This window comes from Benincasa hispida, chromosome 12, assembly GCF_009727055.1.
Source record: "Benincasa hispida cultivar B227 chromosome 12, ASM972705v1, whole genome shotgun sequence".
In the NCBI taxonomy this organism is placed as follows: domain Eukaryota; kingdom Viridiplantae; phylum Streptophyta; class Magnoliopsida; order Cucurbitales; family Cucurbitaceae; genus Benincasa; species Benincasa hispida.
In genome coordinates, this window is record NC_052360.1 from 30,541,313 (window position 1) to 30,556,070 (window position 14,758).

The 14,758-nt window shown below is 35.4% G+C and overlaps 1 protein-coding gene across 1 annotated transcript; it reads left to right on the forward strand.

Moving 5' to 3' along the window:
* The first annotated feature begins 1,219 nt into the window (after positions 1–1,219).
* Positions 1,220–6,819, forward strand: LOC120067748 (protein NRT1/ PTR FAMILY 8.3). The gene is made up of 5 exons (XM_039019310.1): positions 1,220–1,376; positions 3,277–3,382; positions 3,661–3,878; positions 4,347–4,903; positions 5,684–6,819. Exons 1-5 carry the CDS (start codon positions 1,326–1,328, stop codon positions 6,504–6,506), a joined length of 1,755 nt encoding a protein of 584 aa, XP_038875238.1. The 5' UTR covers positions 1,220–1,325; the 3' UTR covers positions 6,507–6,819.
* Positions 6,820–14,758: the final 7,939 nt, after the last annotated feature.

The window sequence follows — 14,758 nt, forward strand, 5'->3', positions numbered from 1 at the left end:
TATTCATATTTCTTACAATAATGTTGAATTCGTAGCTAAATTTCAAAAATAAAAACTTTTTGAAAGTTACATTTTTTAATTCTCAAAATTTGACTTTGTTTTTTAAACCATTGGTAAAAAATATATAACAAATGAAAAAATTTAGAGAAGGAAGTAGTGTTCAAAGACTTAATTTTCAAAAACAAAAACAAAAACGAAGAAAAAAAAAACAAAATGGTTACCAGACGGATCTACAAGATGCAATAAAGGTTTACATCCTTTTATAATTTGTATTTCTCAATGACATTTCTTTTAATATACCTTTAAAATACATTAAGTGTACTTTTTTACTATGACTATTTTTAATTAGATCAAAAGGATAAGATAGTATATTATTTAATCAAAGCGAGCATAATTCGATTGACATATGAATGTGTTAGCAATCGAGAGATCTGTAGTCTGAGTCCGATACTTATTGTATTAAAGTCATAAAAAATATCTAAGAGATGCAATAAGGTTTATACATCCTTTTTATAATTTTTATTTCTAAAAGATTTTTTTCTCAAAATATATTTTGAAAGTGCATTAAGTATACATTTATGACTATTACTATTTTTAATTAATCTAAAAGATAAGATAGTATATCATGTCAATAAATGAGCATAATTCAACTTACATATGAATGTGTTAACACCAAGAGGCCTATAATTAATATATATCAAAAGACAAAATAATACAATAGTTAATATAATTACTTTTCAAAATCTTGAAAAGTAAACTAAATATTCTAAAAAAAAATTATTTTTTTAAAAAAAATAAGTAAAAGTAAGTATTAAAGAAAAGTAGAGACTAGGTTTTTTAAATTCCGAAACATCGTAGGAAAAGAATATGTGAGTTTCATTTTTGGAGGTTTTTAAAAATATAAAAATAAGAGAAAATATTTATATAAATAAGAAATATTTAATTATAATTGTGAATGTGTATCACGTATATAACCGTTAATAAAAATCTATCAAAATGATAGAAACTGTTACAAATTTATCACTAATAGATGTTAAAAGTATACCAATATTTAATAATATATTCTTTTGCTATTTCTTCATAATTTTTTTTGTTTGTGAAAATTTCTCTATTTTTTTTTTTATCATTTTCATTTTTTTAAGTAGATTTTCATTTTCGTTTTTGACTTGCATGATCCATAGTTTTTCTTTTAAAATTTTCATTTCAATTATAATGATTCATTGGGTCATCGCCCATGTGTTGATATTTATATTTATAGGACTCACTTTGCTTCTCCAAATTATCTTTCTTATTATTGTATTCTTTCTGATCGGAGAAATAGCGCAATGGGTTCTCAGGAGGACGACCGAGCAATCTTGGAGGAGGGTCTTTTGCAGGTTTAATCTCTATCCCTCGGAATTTTCGGAATTGGACTGTTTCCGCTAATCGAATGGTCAAAGGGTGTAAATCACTTGAATCTCGAACCCATTTGAACTTTTCATCCCGGATTTGATATTTTCTTTCCCCTGTTCGTTAGAGTTTTTAGACGAAAATCTAGAGGATATATATGAAAAGAACATGGATAACCTTTTTACCGAATTAATCGTTTGTGTTATTAAATTGACAATTTAAGCACTTGGATGCCTTGATGACGCTTTCTAAGAAACGGTTTAATAATCTATTCTGATATGCTCATTGGGTATGAAATTGATTTCATATTTTTTGGTTTAATCTTCTTCCTAAATGATGAGTATTGTGGAAGCCGTTTATTTCGTTATATACAGTCAATTCTTTATAATACTGAAGCGTTTTATTTATTTGGAATTGGGTTTGTGAAGGCTGATGACCATTTGTTTACCTCCTGCGCCTTTCTTTTTCCCGCCCGTATTAAGGCTTCTTTAATTTAGCATGATTATGGGAGAGTTTATTTTCCCCTGTAATTGATTTGCAATAGATAATTTGGATGGTTACTCATTTGTGAGGCCATATGAACACACGAGAGGTTTTTTTTTTTTTTTTTTTTTTTGTGGGCTTAGTTTTTTTGTAGGCGCATTCATTCATTTTTTTTCCAAGGAAAGTTGTTGAAATTAGAAAAGCAAATGAGACACATGAGAGGCGATTTGTGCAAGTATACGCACACCCATTACTCGAGTTCATTGTTACTCTAACCAAAAGTCCTTTTGAGTTTTTTCTTGTGACTGTACCTTCGAAGCAGGCTGGATATTGTGTGTTAAAACATGATGTTTTGGTTAAGTAGAAGGATTTTCTCCGGTTGTGTGGCTGAGTGGCCATTGTTAGGTTAAAGGGGAAGGGATTGGGATAATTAGATATTGGTGTTCAGATTTTTGGATAAGGAATGAGAAACTCAACAACATACTGTCACAATCGCTCTTTCGGAAGCTTCTCTTAGCGATTGTGCGGCACTTGTTCCCGCTCACGAACAAGCCAGCCAACTCGATTACGGACTGCCGATGGCACACCGAGTGCCTCTTGCAACCTCCACCCCCGTTTTAGGGAAAACGGTTTTAGAAAACGGGTTTAGAGAAAAGGTTTTCGTAAGATTGTAGTAGACTAGAAAGCAATAAGCAACAACAATGGCTTTATAGAGTACTACTCCGGGTATGGGGATAAGACTTAACCACACTCGTCAATTTCCTCATATGTTGGCACCAAGCATCAACTGTTTTTGGATTGCTCATTCCAAGACTGAAGGAATGAGTATGTTAGCCAGTTTCTAGTCCACCTCGTGATTGACATATATAATATATAGGCATTATAATTACATATATATTCTAAAGGAATTTTCTTTACATTTTTCTCTTAACACGTCATATTACATGTGTCATGTTAATAATTTTCATACAAGAGACTTATAAGGGTTGTGGGGGTTTGTGAAGTGTTCTTATGAGGTATTTGGTTGAGGAGCAAAAAAAAAATGTAATAGAGGGTTACAGAGGGAGAACCAAGGAGGATATGTGTGCACTTATTAGGGTCCATGTCTCTCTTTCGGCTTCAGATGTCAAGTTTTTTGTAATTACGTTTTAGGTCCTATTTTGCTTCATTGGATTCCGTTTTGGTTTTAGTTTGGCAACTTTTGTTTGGGGTTAGTTGTTTGTGTCTCCTTGTATTCTTTTATTTCTAGGTTCACACTTCATAAATTAATAAAAGTAATAATAATTTGGGGAAAAAAAAGATAATATATATATATATATAAGGGTGGTCATGTTATTTATCTTACTTTGCTACACTGCTGGGGTCAACACCTACAAATGCTTAACTTTTGATTTCCTTCTGTAGAATGAAAGCAATGGACTGTATACAGGTGATGGCTCAGTTGACTTCCATGGGAATCCTGTCCTCAAGCAAAATACAGGAAACTGGAAAGCATGCCCATTCATTCTAGGTACTTCTTTTGTGCGTTGGCATAATTAGCATAAACTAGTAACTCAACTTGGACTTAACGATTTAAACTTCAACTGTTATGATCTATATATAATCTAGGGTCATTCTTCCTCTAAGAAATTTTTGTGCTCTTCCCCATTGGAGATGCAAATGTAATGCATTTTTCTAAACGTTTCCCCCCTTTTTTTTATTGTATTTCAATCCTTGAGAAGTTTAAAGTTTAAACTGTCTTTTCTTTTTTATTCTTTACTTGACATTTCATGCCCCTTTTTCGTACAGGGAATGAAGGCTGTGAGCGATTGGCCTACTATGGGATTTCAACTAACCTTGTTACTTATCTTACAAATAAACTACATCAAGGAAATGTATCAGCTGCTAGAAACGTCACTACTTGGCAAGGAACTTGTTATCTTACACCCCTCATTGGAGCTATACTGGCAGATGCATACTGGGGAAGATATTGGACAATTGCTGCTTTTTCAACAATTTACTTTATCGTATGTCTCATGTGAAGTGGATTCGCCATCCCCCCTTCCCTGGCATTTTTTTTTATATTTGTGTTCTTTTGCAGATTATAGTGAATAGTGTCATGATGTTCTTTTTTGATAGACTCCTTTGCAACTTTAGGCCCTCTTGAATGAACTGGTTAACACTTTTTCCCCATACTTTTCCTAAAAAAGTTATTTTGAATTATGATCTTATTCTCTTGTTTTTCTGTCTTTCCAAATCCTGTAATGTTAAGTTTAAAATGTAAGAATATTGATAACACAAGATAGTTGCCTTCCATAGCGCAATAAACAGTTTATCAAGTAATATGACTTGTGAAAAGTACTCTAGGGAGGTTATTTGTGGATCATGTGTACTATATTTTGTTGCATAGCATGCACCCATTTCTTTTACCTGCATGCTAGTCTCAAATATTATCTTTTCAGAGTGCAACTAAAGATGCAGGTTTTTCTCTACAGGGAATGTGTACATTAACTCTCTCTGCATCTGTTCCTGCTCTAAAGCCTGCTGAATGTGTCGGGTTTATGTGTCCCCCAGCTTCTGCTGCTCAGTATATGGTATTTTTCCTTGGACTCTATTTGATTGCCCTTGGGACAGGTGGAATCAAACCGTGTGTGTCATCATTTGGAGCAGATCAGTTTGATGATACTGATCCTGCTGAAAGGGTTAAAAAGGGCTCATTTTTCAACTGGTTTTACTTTTCAATCAATATTGGTGCTCTTATATCGAGTAGTTTCCTGGTTTGGATACAAGACAATGCCGGGTGGGGTCTAGGGTTTGGCATCCCTGCATTATTTATGGGCCTTGCTATTATAAGTTTCTTTTCTGGCACAAAGCTCTACAGATTTCAGAAACCGGGAGGAAGCCCAATTACAAGAATGTGCCAGGTTTTGGTTGCATCCTTTCATAAGCGAGATCTAAGGGTTCCTGCTGACAGTAATCTTCTGTATGAGGTGCGAGACAAAAGTTCTGCCATTGAAGGAAGTCGCAAGCTGGAACACAGTGATGAACTGAGGTAACTTTCTTCACTGGCTGATATATAATCTCTATCTGCATTCCAAAATATTTAATCTTAATCCTTTATTAGGCAGACTTCTTATTATTGTGGGGAAGTCTAATTCACGTGAAAATTTGATTTGCCAATTATGGATTAACTGATGCAGTAAAGCGCTGTTATTCTTTCACCATTTATGTGCATGTATAGGGGTGAGGACCAATCTTTCTCCTCTTTCCAATTACCAAGAAATTTCTGAGATCATGTTAGTGGGATCTCCAAATGATATTTTGTGATAGCAGTAATCGGCATTAGTTTTTTAGTAGATTTGCTGGTTTAATCCATCAGGTATATGTGTTGTGGTACAGAGGCATGTTAGAATTTATGCATATTTTGAATCTGTTCTAATCACGTGAATATCTGGTTGATAATTAGCAACCTTACTGCTGCACTATGACCTTCAAAATAATACTAGTTATTACTCTCTGTGCTGACCTTTCTTTGCAAGAAGCAACATCATTTTGTCTGTAGTAAACCTTGCAATTAAATGATGTTTTACTTGGCATATGGTGTGAAAACTTGATTGTGATTGAATAAGGAGACTGTGCAAATACACGACTTATGACTTGATTGGAATGAATGATATTCTAAATGCTTTAAAAAGTGGTTTCAAGTTCTAAAAAATGGTTTTTAAGCATTTGAAAAGTAATTCCAACCCGACTCTCAATGATTACATTTGCATGAAAAATGAGTTATTCCCAGAAGAAGTTCAGCCCAAACTTTTTGTTTTTAATGCTGCAGATGCCTTGATAAAGCGGCTGTCATCTCTGATGCTGAGTTGAAAAGCGGGGACTTCTCCGATCCCTGGAGGCTATGCACAGTAACTCAGGTCGAGGAATTTAAGATTCTTATCCGAATGTTCCCAATATGGGCTACTGGAATCGTCTTTGCTGCTGTATACGCCCAAATGTCAACATTATTTGTGGAACAAGGGACAATGCTGAACAAGACCATTGGTTCTTTCCGTATTCCTCCAGCCTCTCTCTCGACCTTCGATGTAGTAAGTGTTATTTTCTGGGTACCTGTGTATGATAGATTCATAGTCCCAATTGCAAGAAAAGTCACAGGAAAGGAGAGGGGATTCACCGAAATACAGCGGATGGGTATCGGCCTGTTCATATCGGTTTTATGCATGTCAGCTGCAGCCATGGTAGAGATCAAACGACTGGAACTTGCAAGAGAACTCGATTTAGTGCATAAACCAGAGGCTGTACCACTAAGCATACTTTGGCAAATACCACAATATTTCTTGCTGGGTGCAGCAGAAGTATTCACATTCATTGGACAGCTTGAGTTTTTCTATGATCAATCTCCAGATGCCATGAGAAGTTTGTGTAGTGCATTGTCTCTATTGACCACTGCTTTGGGGAATTACCTCAGTTCCTTCATTCTAACCATTGTCACTTACTTGACAACAAGAAATGGGCAGCCTGGATGGATACCAGATAACTTAAATGAGGGCCATTTGGATTTCTTCTTCTGGCTGTTGGCTGGACTGAGCTTCTTGAACTTGTTGGTTTATATTGTCTGCGCCAAACGCTACCGGCCAAAAAAGGCTTCTTAGGGAGCATTTGGGACAAGGGATGAAGTTATGAAGTTTGGGATAGTTGTGAATTTCTGGGATCCAAAATGTAAGAAGTTTTTAAGATATAAAATTGATGTTTTTTAGTTGTGGACCTACAAAATTCTTGGACTAAACAGGAGTGGAGTTCACAACTCTCTATTTCTCAACTCCTGGCTCAAACAACCCTTTTAAGTATGAAGGAAGTAGGTGATGTAACTTGAGTTATTATTATGATCTATTGTATATAAATTATATACTCCCCCAATGTCTCTTTCTTTTCTCTTTAAACTTTAAATTCATTTTTATTTTGCAATTTGGCAAAAATTTGATGTTATGTGCTGAAGTATGGAATGGATTAGTAACAATCTCTGTTGGTTTATTAGTTTATTGTTATTATTCTAATTTTTAAGGCTCAGTGTTTGAGAAAATCTTTATGGTAGTGTTTTTAAATGGAATAAAGAATAATTTTCCTATCAGCATTTTGGGAAAAGGAAACATTAAGGAAGTGAGATCATGTATTAAAATATCTTATATGTAAGGGACCTTGTAGAATTTGAGCCAATTCTTCTATATTTCTTGGCATTCATGCACTAGGCCAGTTAATTGATATCAACAATTTATCTGTAATATTAATCTTCTAAATCCTATTTAAACATGACTATCTATTCTTTACATAATATCAGAGACAAAATTGAAGTCTTCTATGCCTAAATATATCATTAATCCCACCTTTTTGAGTGGGAGAAAATAAGCTTAGGTTTGGTAAGACCATGCAACCCATCACTAAGACTAATCCTTGTCTTAAATTAATAAAATATTTAATCAAAACATTTTGAAGATGTTTAGTATAATTTAATTGATTTTTTAACTTAAAAAAAAGGAAATTATTTTAACCCACTAAACTTGAGAATGAAATGGGAGATGGAGATGGAGTAATCCTTGTCCTGTCTTGCAAACATTCTATTCCAAATGTCATATTATGGCACATGCGTCTTTCTTCCATTAATTAGTATTTGTTGAAGAAGTAGAAATTTCAACTTTTTTTTTTTTTTTTTTTTTTAAAAATGTGGAGAGAGATCCTCTTTTAACTAGATAGGGATAATATCAATTTGTACTCCTAAATTTAGAGTTTGTAGCAATTTAAATACTAAAATTTATTAGAGTTTGTATCAATTTAAATGCCAAAATTTTCTAAGGGTATCAATTTATATCATCTATTACATCCCACTTATTTTGAAAAATTGGTATGAAACTCACAATTATACCAATTAAACCCCTAAAGATTCATAAAATAAATCAATTTAGACTCTTAATTAGAATTTACTTTAAGAATCATTCATGCATTTTAGTCTAATTGTCTATTTTGTAAAATCGACATTTGAAAATTGATGTAGTTGTATTGTTGACTAGTTGTAGTTGAATTTAAATTGTTGTTAGAATTGAATTAATTGTTTCTTGACGCTTTAACCTATTGTAACAACCAGCTGTAATAGAAGCGGTTTATTACCTTCTTTAACAGGTATCTTCCTTAGGTTGACCGGCTCCCTAGGTTAACAACCATCTAATGTATATAAATAGGCCTTCGTGCCTTCATTTCTAATCATTAATAAAAGAAGTATTCTTGAAGTCTTGAAGCAATACGTCAGCTGGTATCAGAGCGTCGATCCAACGCGAACTCTTCTTGAATCTCAATCTGAAATGGACGCGGAAACATCCTTTTCAACCAAAGCTGTCGAAGCTCGTTTGTTAACAATGGAGAAGTCTATCATCAAAATGAGAAGTGAAATGGTTGAGTTACGATCCATGTTAGCTTAAGTTCTTAGCCAAATGAACATTCAAATTGGAGGGGACAGTCAAAAATATGTGGAAATACCAAACAAAGGTAGAATCCGGATCCAAAAACCTCAAGATTTTGGTATGAATAAGGTGAAAGGTGAAGAAGTGACCATTCTTGATAAACAATAACCACAAAGAAACTACGGAAAGATCAAGATTAACGAAGTATTTCATCAAGAAACCAGACAAAACAAAAATGCAGCTCCAAGAAACCTATACCAAGCAAGATTCAGACCTCAAGAACTTCATAGAGGAAGTTGTATGTTGCAAGATTCTGATTCTTCGAGTGAAGGAGAGAGCTACTTGGGTGGCTTACAAGAAAGAATGAGCTTTCACTGTGGAGGATAACTAGTTCATTATAGTAGTATCGAGTACAAGATGAAAATCGACCTCCCTAGTTTAATGGACAGTTGGACGTAGAAGAATTTCTTAATTGGGCTTCAAAGGTAGAAAACTTCATTGAATATGCTAACATTCTGGATGACAAGAAAGAAACTTGTAGCCTTAAAATTTCAAAGAGGTGCATCGGCTTGGTGGGATCAACTTGAAACCAATCGCCGTTACTATGGTAAATCTCCAATCAAATCTTGGTCGAAACTCTTGAAATTAATGAAGAAAAGGTTCCTTCCCTTAAACTATCAACAAAGACTTTACAACTAATATCAACATTGTAAGCAAGGGGATCGATCTATCTTGATTACACGGAAGAATTTCATAGACTTGGTGCTCGGAATAACCTTCCTGAATCAGAACAACAATTGGTTTCAAGATTCATTCTTGGCCTTCGAGAAGAGATTCAAGAAGTTGTCAAGTTATGCCCGGTAGCATATTTTGCGAATGCCATCACTCTTGCAACAACAATTGAAGAAAGCATCGAGCTAAAACCAACAAAGACCTATCAAAGAAGACAACCTTGGGAAAGGCAGTAACAATCTTTCAAAAGAGCAACCACTGATCAACCACAGCTGAATGCTTCGAAGGCAATAACAAACCAGAAAACCAAGAAGGATGAGGTTCCTCCTAAAACCTCAAATGGCCGAGGGACTAAAAGCATCACCCTCAAGAGGAACTCGAATCCTTATCAAAGGCCAACACTAGGCAAATGCTTTCCATATGGGCAACGAGGCCACTTGTCCAATGAGTGCCCTCAACGAAGAACTTTAGTCATTCAAGAAGAAGATGCCTTTGATAAAGCTAACTGTGATGAGGACAACTTAGATGACCCTACAATGGTACAACCAGATGACGACGACCAACTTTCTTGTGTTCTTCAACGAGTCTTGATAACTCTTAAGGCAGAAAACCATTCCCAAAGGTATGCTCTTTTCCGCACAAGATGCACATTAATGGAAGAGTTTGTCAAATAATTATAGACAGTGGAAGCACAGAGAATATTGTCTCCAAGAAGCTAGTTTTTGCCCTTAACCTTACAGTTGAACCACACCCCAATACTTATAAGGTAAATTGGATTACTAAAAAAGGAGAAACAACCGTCAAGGAGATTTTCACAGTACCCCTGTCCATCAGTAATGTATATCAAGATCAAATTGTGTATGATGTTCTTGAAATGGACGTCTGTCATGTCCTCTTAGGTCAACCATGGAAATGTGACAATAGACTTCACAACGAACGAGATAATACATACGAATTTATTTGGATGGAAAAAAAGGTGGTCCTCCTTCCTGTCGGTAAGTAAGTCACCACAAATAAGGTACCTTCTTCCTCAACTAAACAACTTGTTCTATTATCTCAAGGCAATGATCTTTTGCACTCTAAAGAACAATCTCTTTTAGCCTTTATAGTAAAGCAAGATCCTTTTGAATCATCCAATATTGACCATCTAGATCCACACATTTCTCATTCATTAGAAAAATTCCCCTCTATTTTATAAGAACCAAAATCTCTTAGATAAAGGGCATATACAGCCTAGTCTTGGCCCATGTGCTGTCTCGGCATTGCTTGCACCCAAGAAAGATGGTTCATGGTGACTTTGTGTTGATAGTAGGGCAATTAACAAGATAACCATCAAATATAGGTTCTCTATCCCTAGATTGTTGGACCTTCTAGATCAATTAGGGGGAGTATCCACTTTTTCTAAAATAGATCTTAGAAGTGGATATCACCAAATTAGAATAAGGCCCGAAAATGAGTGGAAAATTGCCTTCAAAACAAATGAAGGACTTTTCGAATGGTTAGTCATGCCCTTTAGCCTTTCTAATGCCCCTAGTACCTTTATGCGCTTAATGAATCAAATTTTATTGCCTTATCTTAATAAATTTGTAGTTGTTCACTCCGATGACATCTTAATTTATAGTTGTTCTTATGAATCTCATCTTGAACACTTGCATATTATCTTTACTATTTTAAAAGAAAATACCCTATACATAAATTTTTTTTAAAAAAAAAAAAAAATCTTTCCTTAAAAATCAACTTTTTTTTAGGGTTCTCAATAAGTTGTAAAGGAGTTAGTGTAGATCCAAAGAAAATTAAATCAATTCTTGATTGGCCTCAACCTAAATCCATTAAGGAGATTCAAATTTTTTTAGGTTTAGCATCACTTTATAGAAAATTCTTACGAAATTTCGGCATACAGCTAATCTTCTCTCTGCTTGTTTAAAAGCTCACATTTCTTTTGCTTTGGGTAAGGAGTAAAGTGCAAGTTTTGATGAACTCAAGAAAGCTTTAAATACAACTCCAATTCTTGGGTTTCCAAATTTTCAAAAACCTTTTGAAGTGTCTGTAGACGCTTTAGGTGTGGGAATAGGAGCAGTACTTAGTTAAGATAAACACCCTATAGAGTCTTTTAGCGAAAAATTGAGTTCTCCTCGACAAAATTGGTCAACATATGAACAAGAACTTTATGCCCTTGTCCGAGCCTTAAAACAATGGGAACATTATCTCCTTGGGAAAGAATTTATTTTATTAACTGGCCATTTTCCTTTAAAATTTTTGCATTCTAATAAATCTATCAGTCGCATGCATGCTAGATGGCTCCAATTCCTCCAACGATTTGATTTTTTCATCAAACACACTCCCGGTAATGTCAAGAAAGTTGTGGATGCCTTAAGTCGAAAAGGTACACTTCTAACTTTACTTCAAGGTGAATTGTAGCTTTTAACCATTTACCTGAATTAAGACATTTGGTATGATTGTTCAAATTATCTTTCAGCTAGAAACTTTCATATTTTTTTATGGCTTTTTTTTTAAAAAAAATGACACTCTATGCATCCCACACACTTCACTTAGAGAGTCACTTCTAAAAAAAGCCCATTCGGGTGGTTTAGCCGAACACTTCAGTAAAGATAAAACCTTAGCATTGTTGGGTTGTATGTCCTAAAACTTGCAGTTTGTAGAGCTAAACATATTCTATTATCAATAAAGATGTTATTCTACATTGCTTTAATAAAGTTGTTATTGAAATTATAAATTGCACTTATAAAAGGCTAAATCTAAAAACTAAGATTCATGGCTGTTATATGAATACTTGAACTTTATGTAGAGACATAAAGATGGATCAAGTTCGAGTAAATAGCCAAAACGATCTATAGTATATTAATAAGGTTGGGTGTCTTATTCTGGTAAAGATATTGGATGTGGCCCACTCTATAGTTGTTACAATCTGTTGTAAGGTACTACAAATGAAGTAATCCTGATTCGTTCATGTACTGACATGAGAAGTGTGGGCGTCCTATGCAATGAGTTTGCATAAGATGGGACCACAAAATAAGTCACTCTTACTTTATACGTTGTTTACTATTTAAGATTTACTATTTTGCTTAGATGACCTAGGTAACATGATCTTAATCCTGAGCTAACTATGAACTCCTATTTATTCGGAATTATCCTTAGATTTGCTTAGGTGAGGGTTGGCTCAACAGCGCCGGCTCAATAAGCCTCCCATTTTAGGGGTAAGACCGAGTAGATAGTTGGAGACATAGGGTGCAAGCCGAAATTCACGCTTACCCGATTTAGGGATAAGAGGAAGGTTGTTCTCTTAAGTACTGAATCCAGGTCTTGAACAATGGGTGTCCATCCTTTCATTGGCTCGACAGGGATCCAGTTTAGTGATTGGATCACAATCCAATTGTTCATTAGAGGATCAGTGGAACTTAAGGAGCAAGACGTAATTTTGGGGGTAAAACAACATTTGACCCAATCGTTATTACGAATAACCTATGAAGGATCGACTTATTGATTATGGTTAAATCAAGTGGACACAAATATATCTACAGTGAGAAGATTGTAACTATCAAGCTATAATGATGTGACTCGATAGTTAACGAATACTGATTATTTCGTTCTAAAGAGCGCCAAGCGACAAGAACAAGCAGAAGTCGTCCTATCTCCTAGAAAGATTCTCGAAGACTTTCTATGTCACACCCCACCCCAGATCACCCTCTTAGCCTAGAGAAGGGTGTGATTGCAGCAGTTACCAACCCTTAGGCTGACACTTACTGCCTAAAAACTCTTGCGGAATAACTCTAATACCAAATACAAATTATATGCAACGAGACGGCTGTAGACCCACAATTTATTAACTTAGAAACTTAATATGTTTAGAGTATTTACAACATTAGATTTACAAGTCCCAAAATCCACAAACCCTAGTCCCTATATGAACAATAGTAACATGTGTACAATATTAACAGTAACCACCTAGCAAACGGTTACTAGTCTTTTGGTCCTTTAGTGGCAGAGCAGATACTGAGCTATCTTCAGAGGATTTACCGCTACCTAGGGGGGGGAAACAAAAAAATTTGAAAACGGGGTGAGAATTCCTCGTGGTTTGGCCGAAATCTCCTCAAGTCCCTTTTTCACCCTAGAATCCAGATTCAACTTATAACTTAGATTACTTATAGTTTCAAACCTTATTTGGAAATATTTCCTTCTACAAACTTATTCTAAAATATCTTAGGAATCATACCCTAAACTTTCAGTTCAGAATTCCTCGTGGTTTGGCCGAAATCTCAAAATCTTCAAGACTGGCTCAGACTGATTCGACAGTCTGACCCTTCTACCTTCTTCTCAACCTCCAGCCCAGTTCCTTTGAGCCTTTTCCTCTGGTAGCCCTACTCTGAAAACTAGACTTTTAGAGATTTCAGATGGCTTTAGAATCACTCCAAACGCACGAGTATATTGGAAGATCTCCTCGTCCAAAGTTGACACATTCCTCTGAACCCTCACTGCCCTCTACTTTCTCTACGAAATTTATGATTTTTGTGTGATTTGAAAATGAAATCCCAACTCCATATTTATAGGCATTCAAATTGCTCGTGGGATTGACAACACCAACTTGGCTGCATGGCCAAATGTTTAATCCTCCCTTTATCAACGTATGCTGACTTCACATTGGTTCAATGTGTTCTTCCCAAACGCATCCAACACAATTTCTTAGGTTTAAGAATTTCTCTTAATCGGGCACCTAGATTTTAATTGACGTTTGCTCTGACGTCTTTAAGCTTTGTTTGTATTCAAATTAGGGGTTTTAAATGCATAATCACCCCAACGCATCCAAATACATCGCCCAGAAGCTTGCTCGGCCGTTCAATGCATAGGCGAGGCGTGGGCGTGACGTTCGAATCGGACAAAGCAAGGCTAACGCATAGGCGCTCTCGCTCTTTTCGCTCTCGACAGTGTCGCTCTCTTCACTCTCGGCAGTGTCACTCTCTCCCACTTTCTCGCTAGTCTCGCTCTCTTCACTCTCGCTCTCTCCAGCAATCTCGCTGGTCTTGCTCTCTCCAATCTCGCTCTCCCTCTCGTTCTCTCCAGCTTTAACTTTTCTCTCCACTCTCGCTCTCTCTAGCTTTCTCGCTGGTCTCGCTCTCTCCCATCTTCTATCCAATCTCGCTCTCTCCCATTTCCTCTCCAATCTCGATGGTCTCGATCTCAATGATCTCACTCTCAACGATCTCGCTGATCTCGCTCTCAATGATCTTGCTGATCTCACTCTCAACGATCTCGCTCTTAGCTACTACGAACGTTGTTCTCCATACACGTTTGCTCACCACTTTGATGATACTTTTACACGGATTTTCCAAATTTTTCCAAAGTAATTTCCCATATTTTTTGCATTTCACATAAATTCCATATTTTTCTCAGTCCTTCAGTCATAACGCATTTCACATAACTTCTCTATACTTAGCCGAAATTTCACAAACTCAACTCCATATTATTCCACACTAGCTCAACCTACTTATTATTTTTCCCCAACTTTCCCAACTCAATTCCATATTTTTCTTTTCAAATCCCCATCCCTTCTTCACCATTTTATACTAACTATTTTCAACAACCTATTTATTATACAAATTTCATTACAATTTTACCAATTAAAGCTCAACTTAATTTATTAAAAAAAATCTACTTAACACTTAGAAATTTCCTTCCCCTTAACTTAGGATTTAACTTTCACTTAGTTA

Excerpts from the sequence above, each read along its gene's own strand:
- LOC120067748 (XM_039019310.1), top strand. The coding sequence starts at position 1,326 with ATGGGTTCTCAGGAGGACGACCGAGCAATCTTGGAGGAGGGTCTTTTG. Across the intron at positions 1,377-3,276 it reads TGGAGGAGGGTCTTTTGCAG|AATGAAAGCAATGGACTGTA; the intron begins GTTTAATCTCTA and ends TTCCTTCTGTAG. Across the intron at positions 3,383-3,660 it reads AGCATGCCCATTCATTCTAG|GGAATGAAGGCTGTGAGCGA; the intron begins GTACTTCTTTTG and ends TTTTTCGTACAG.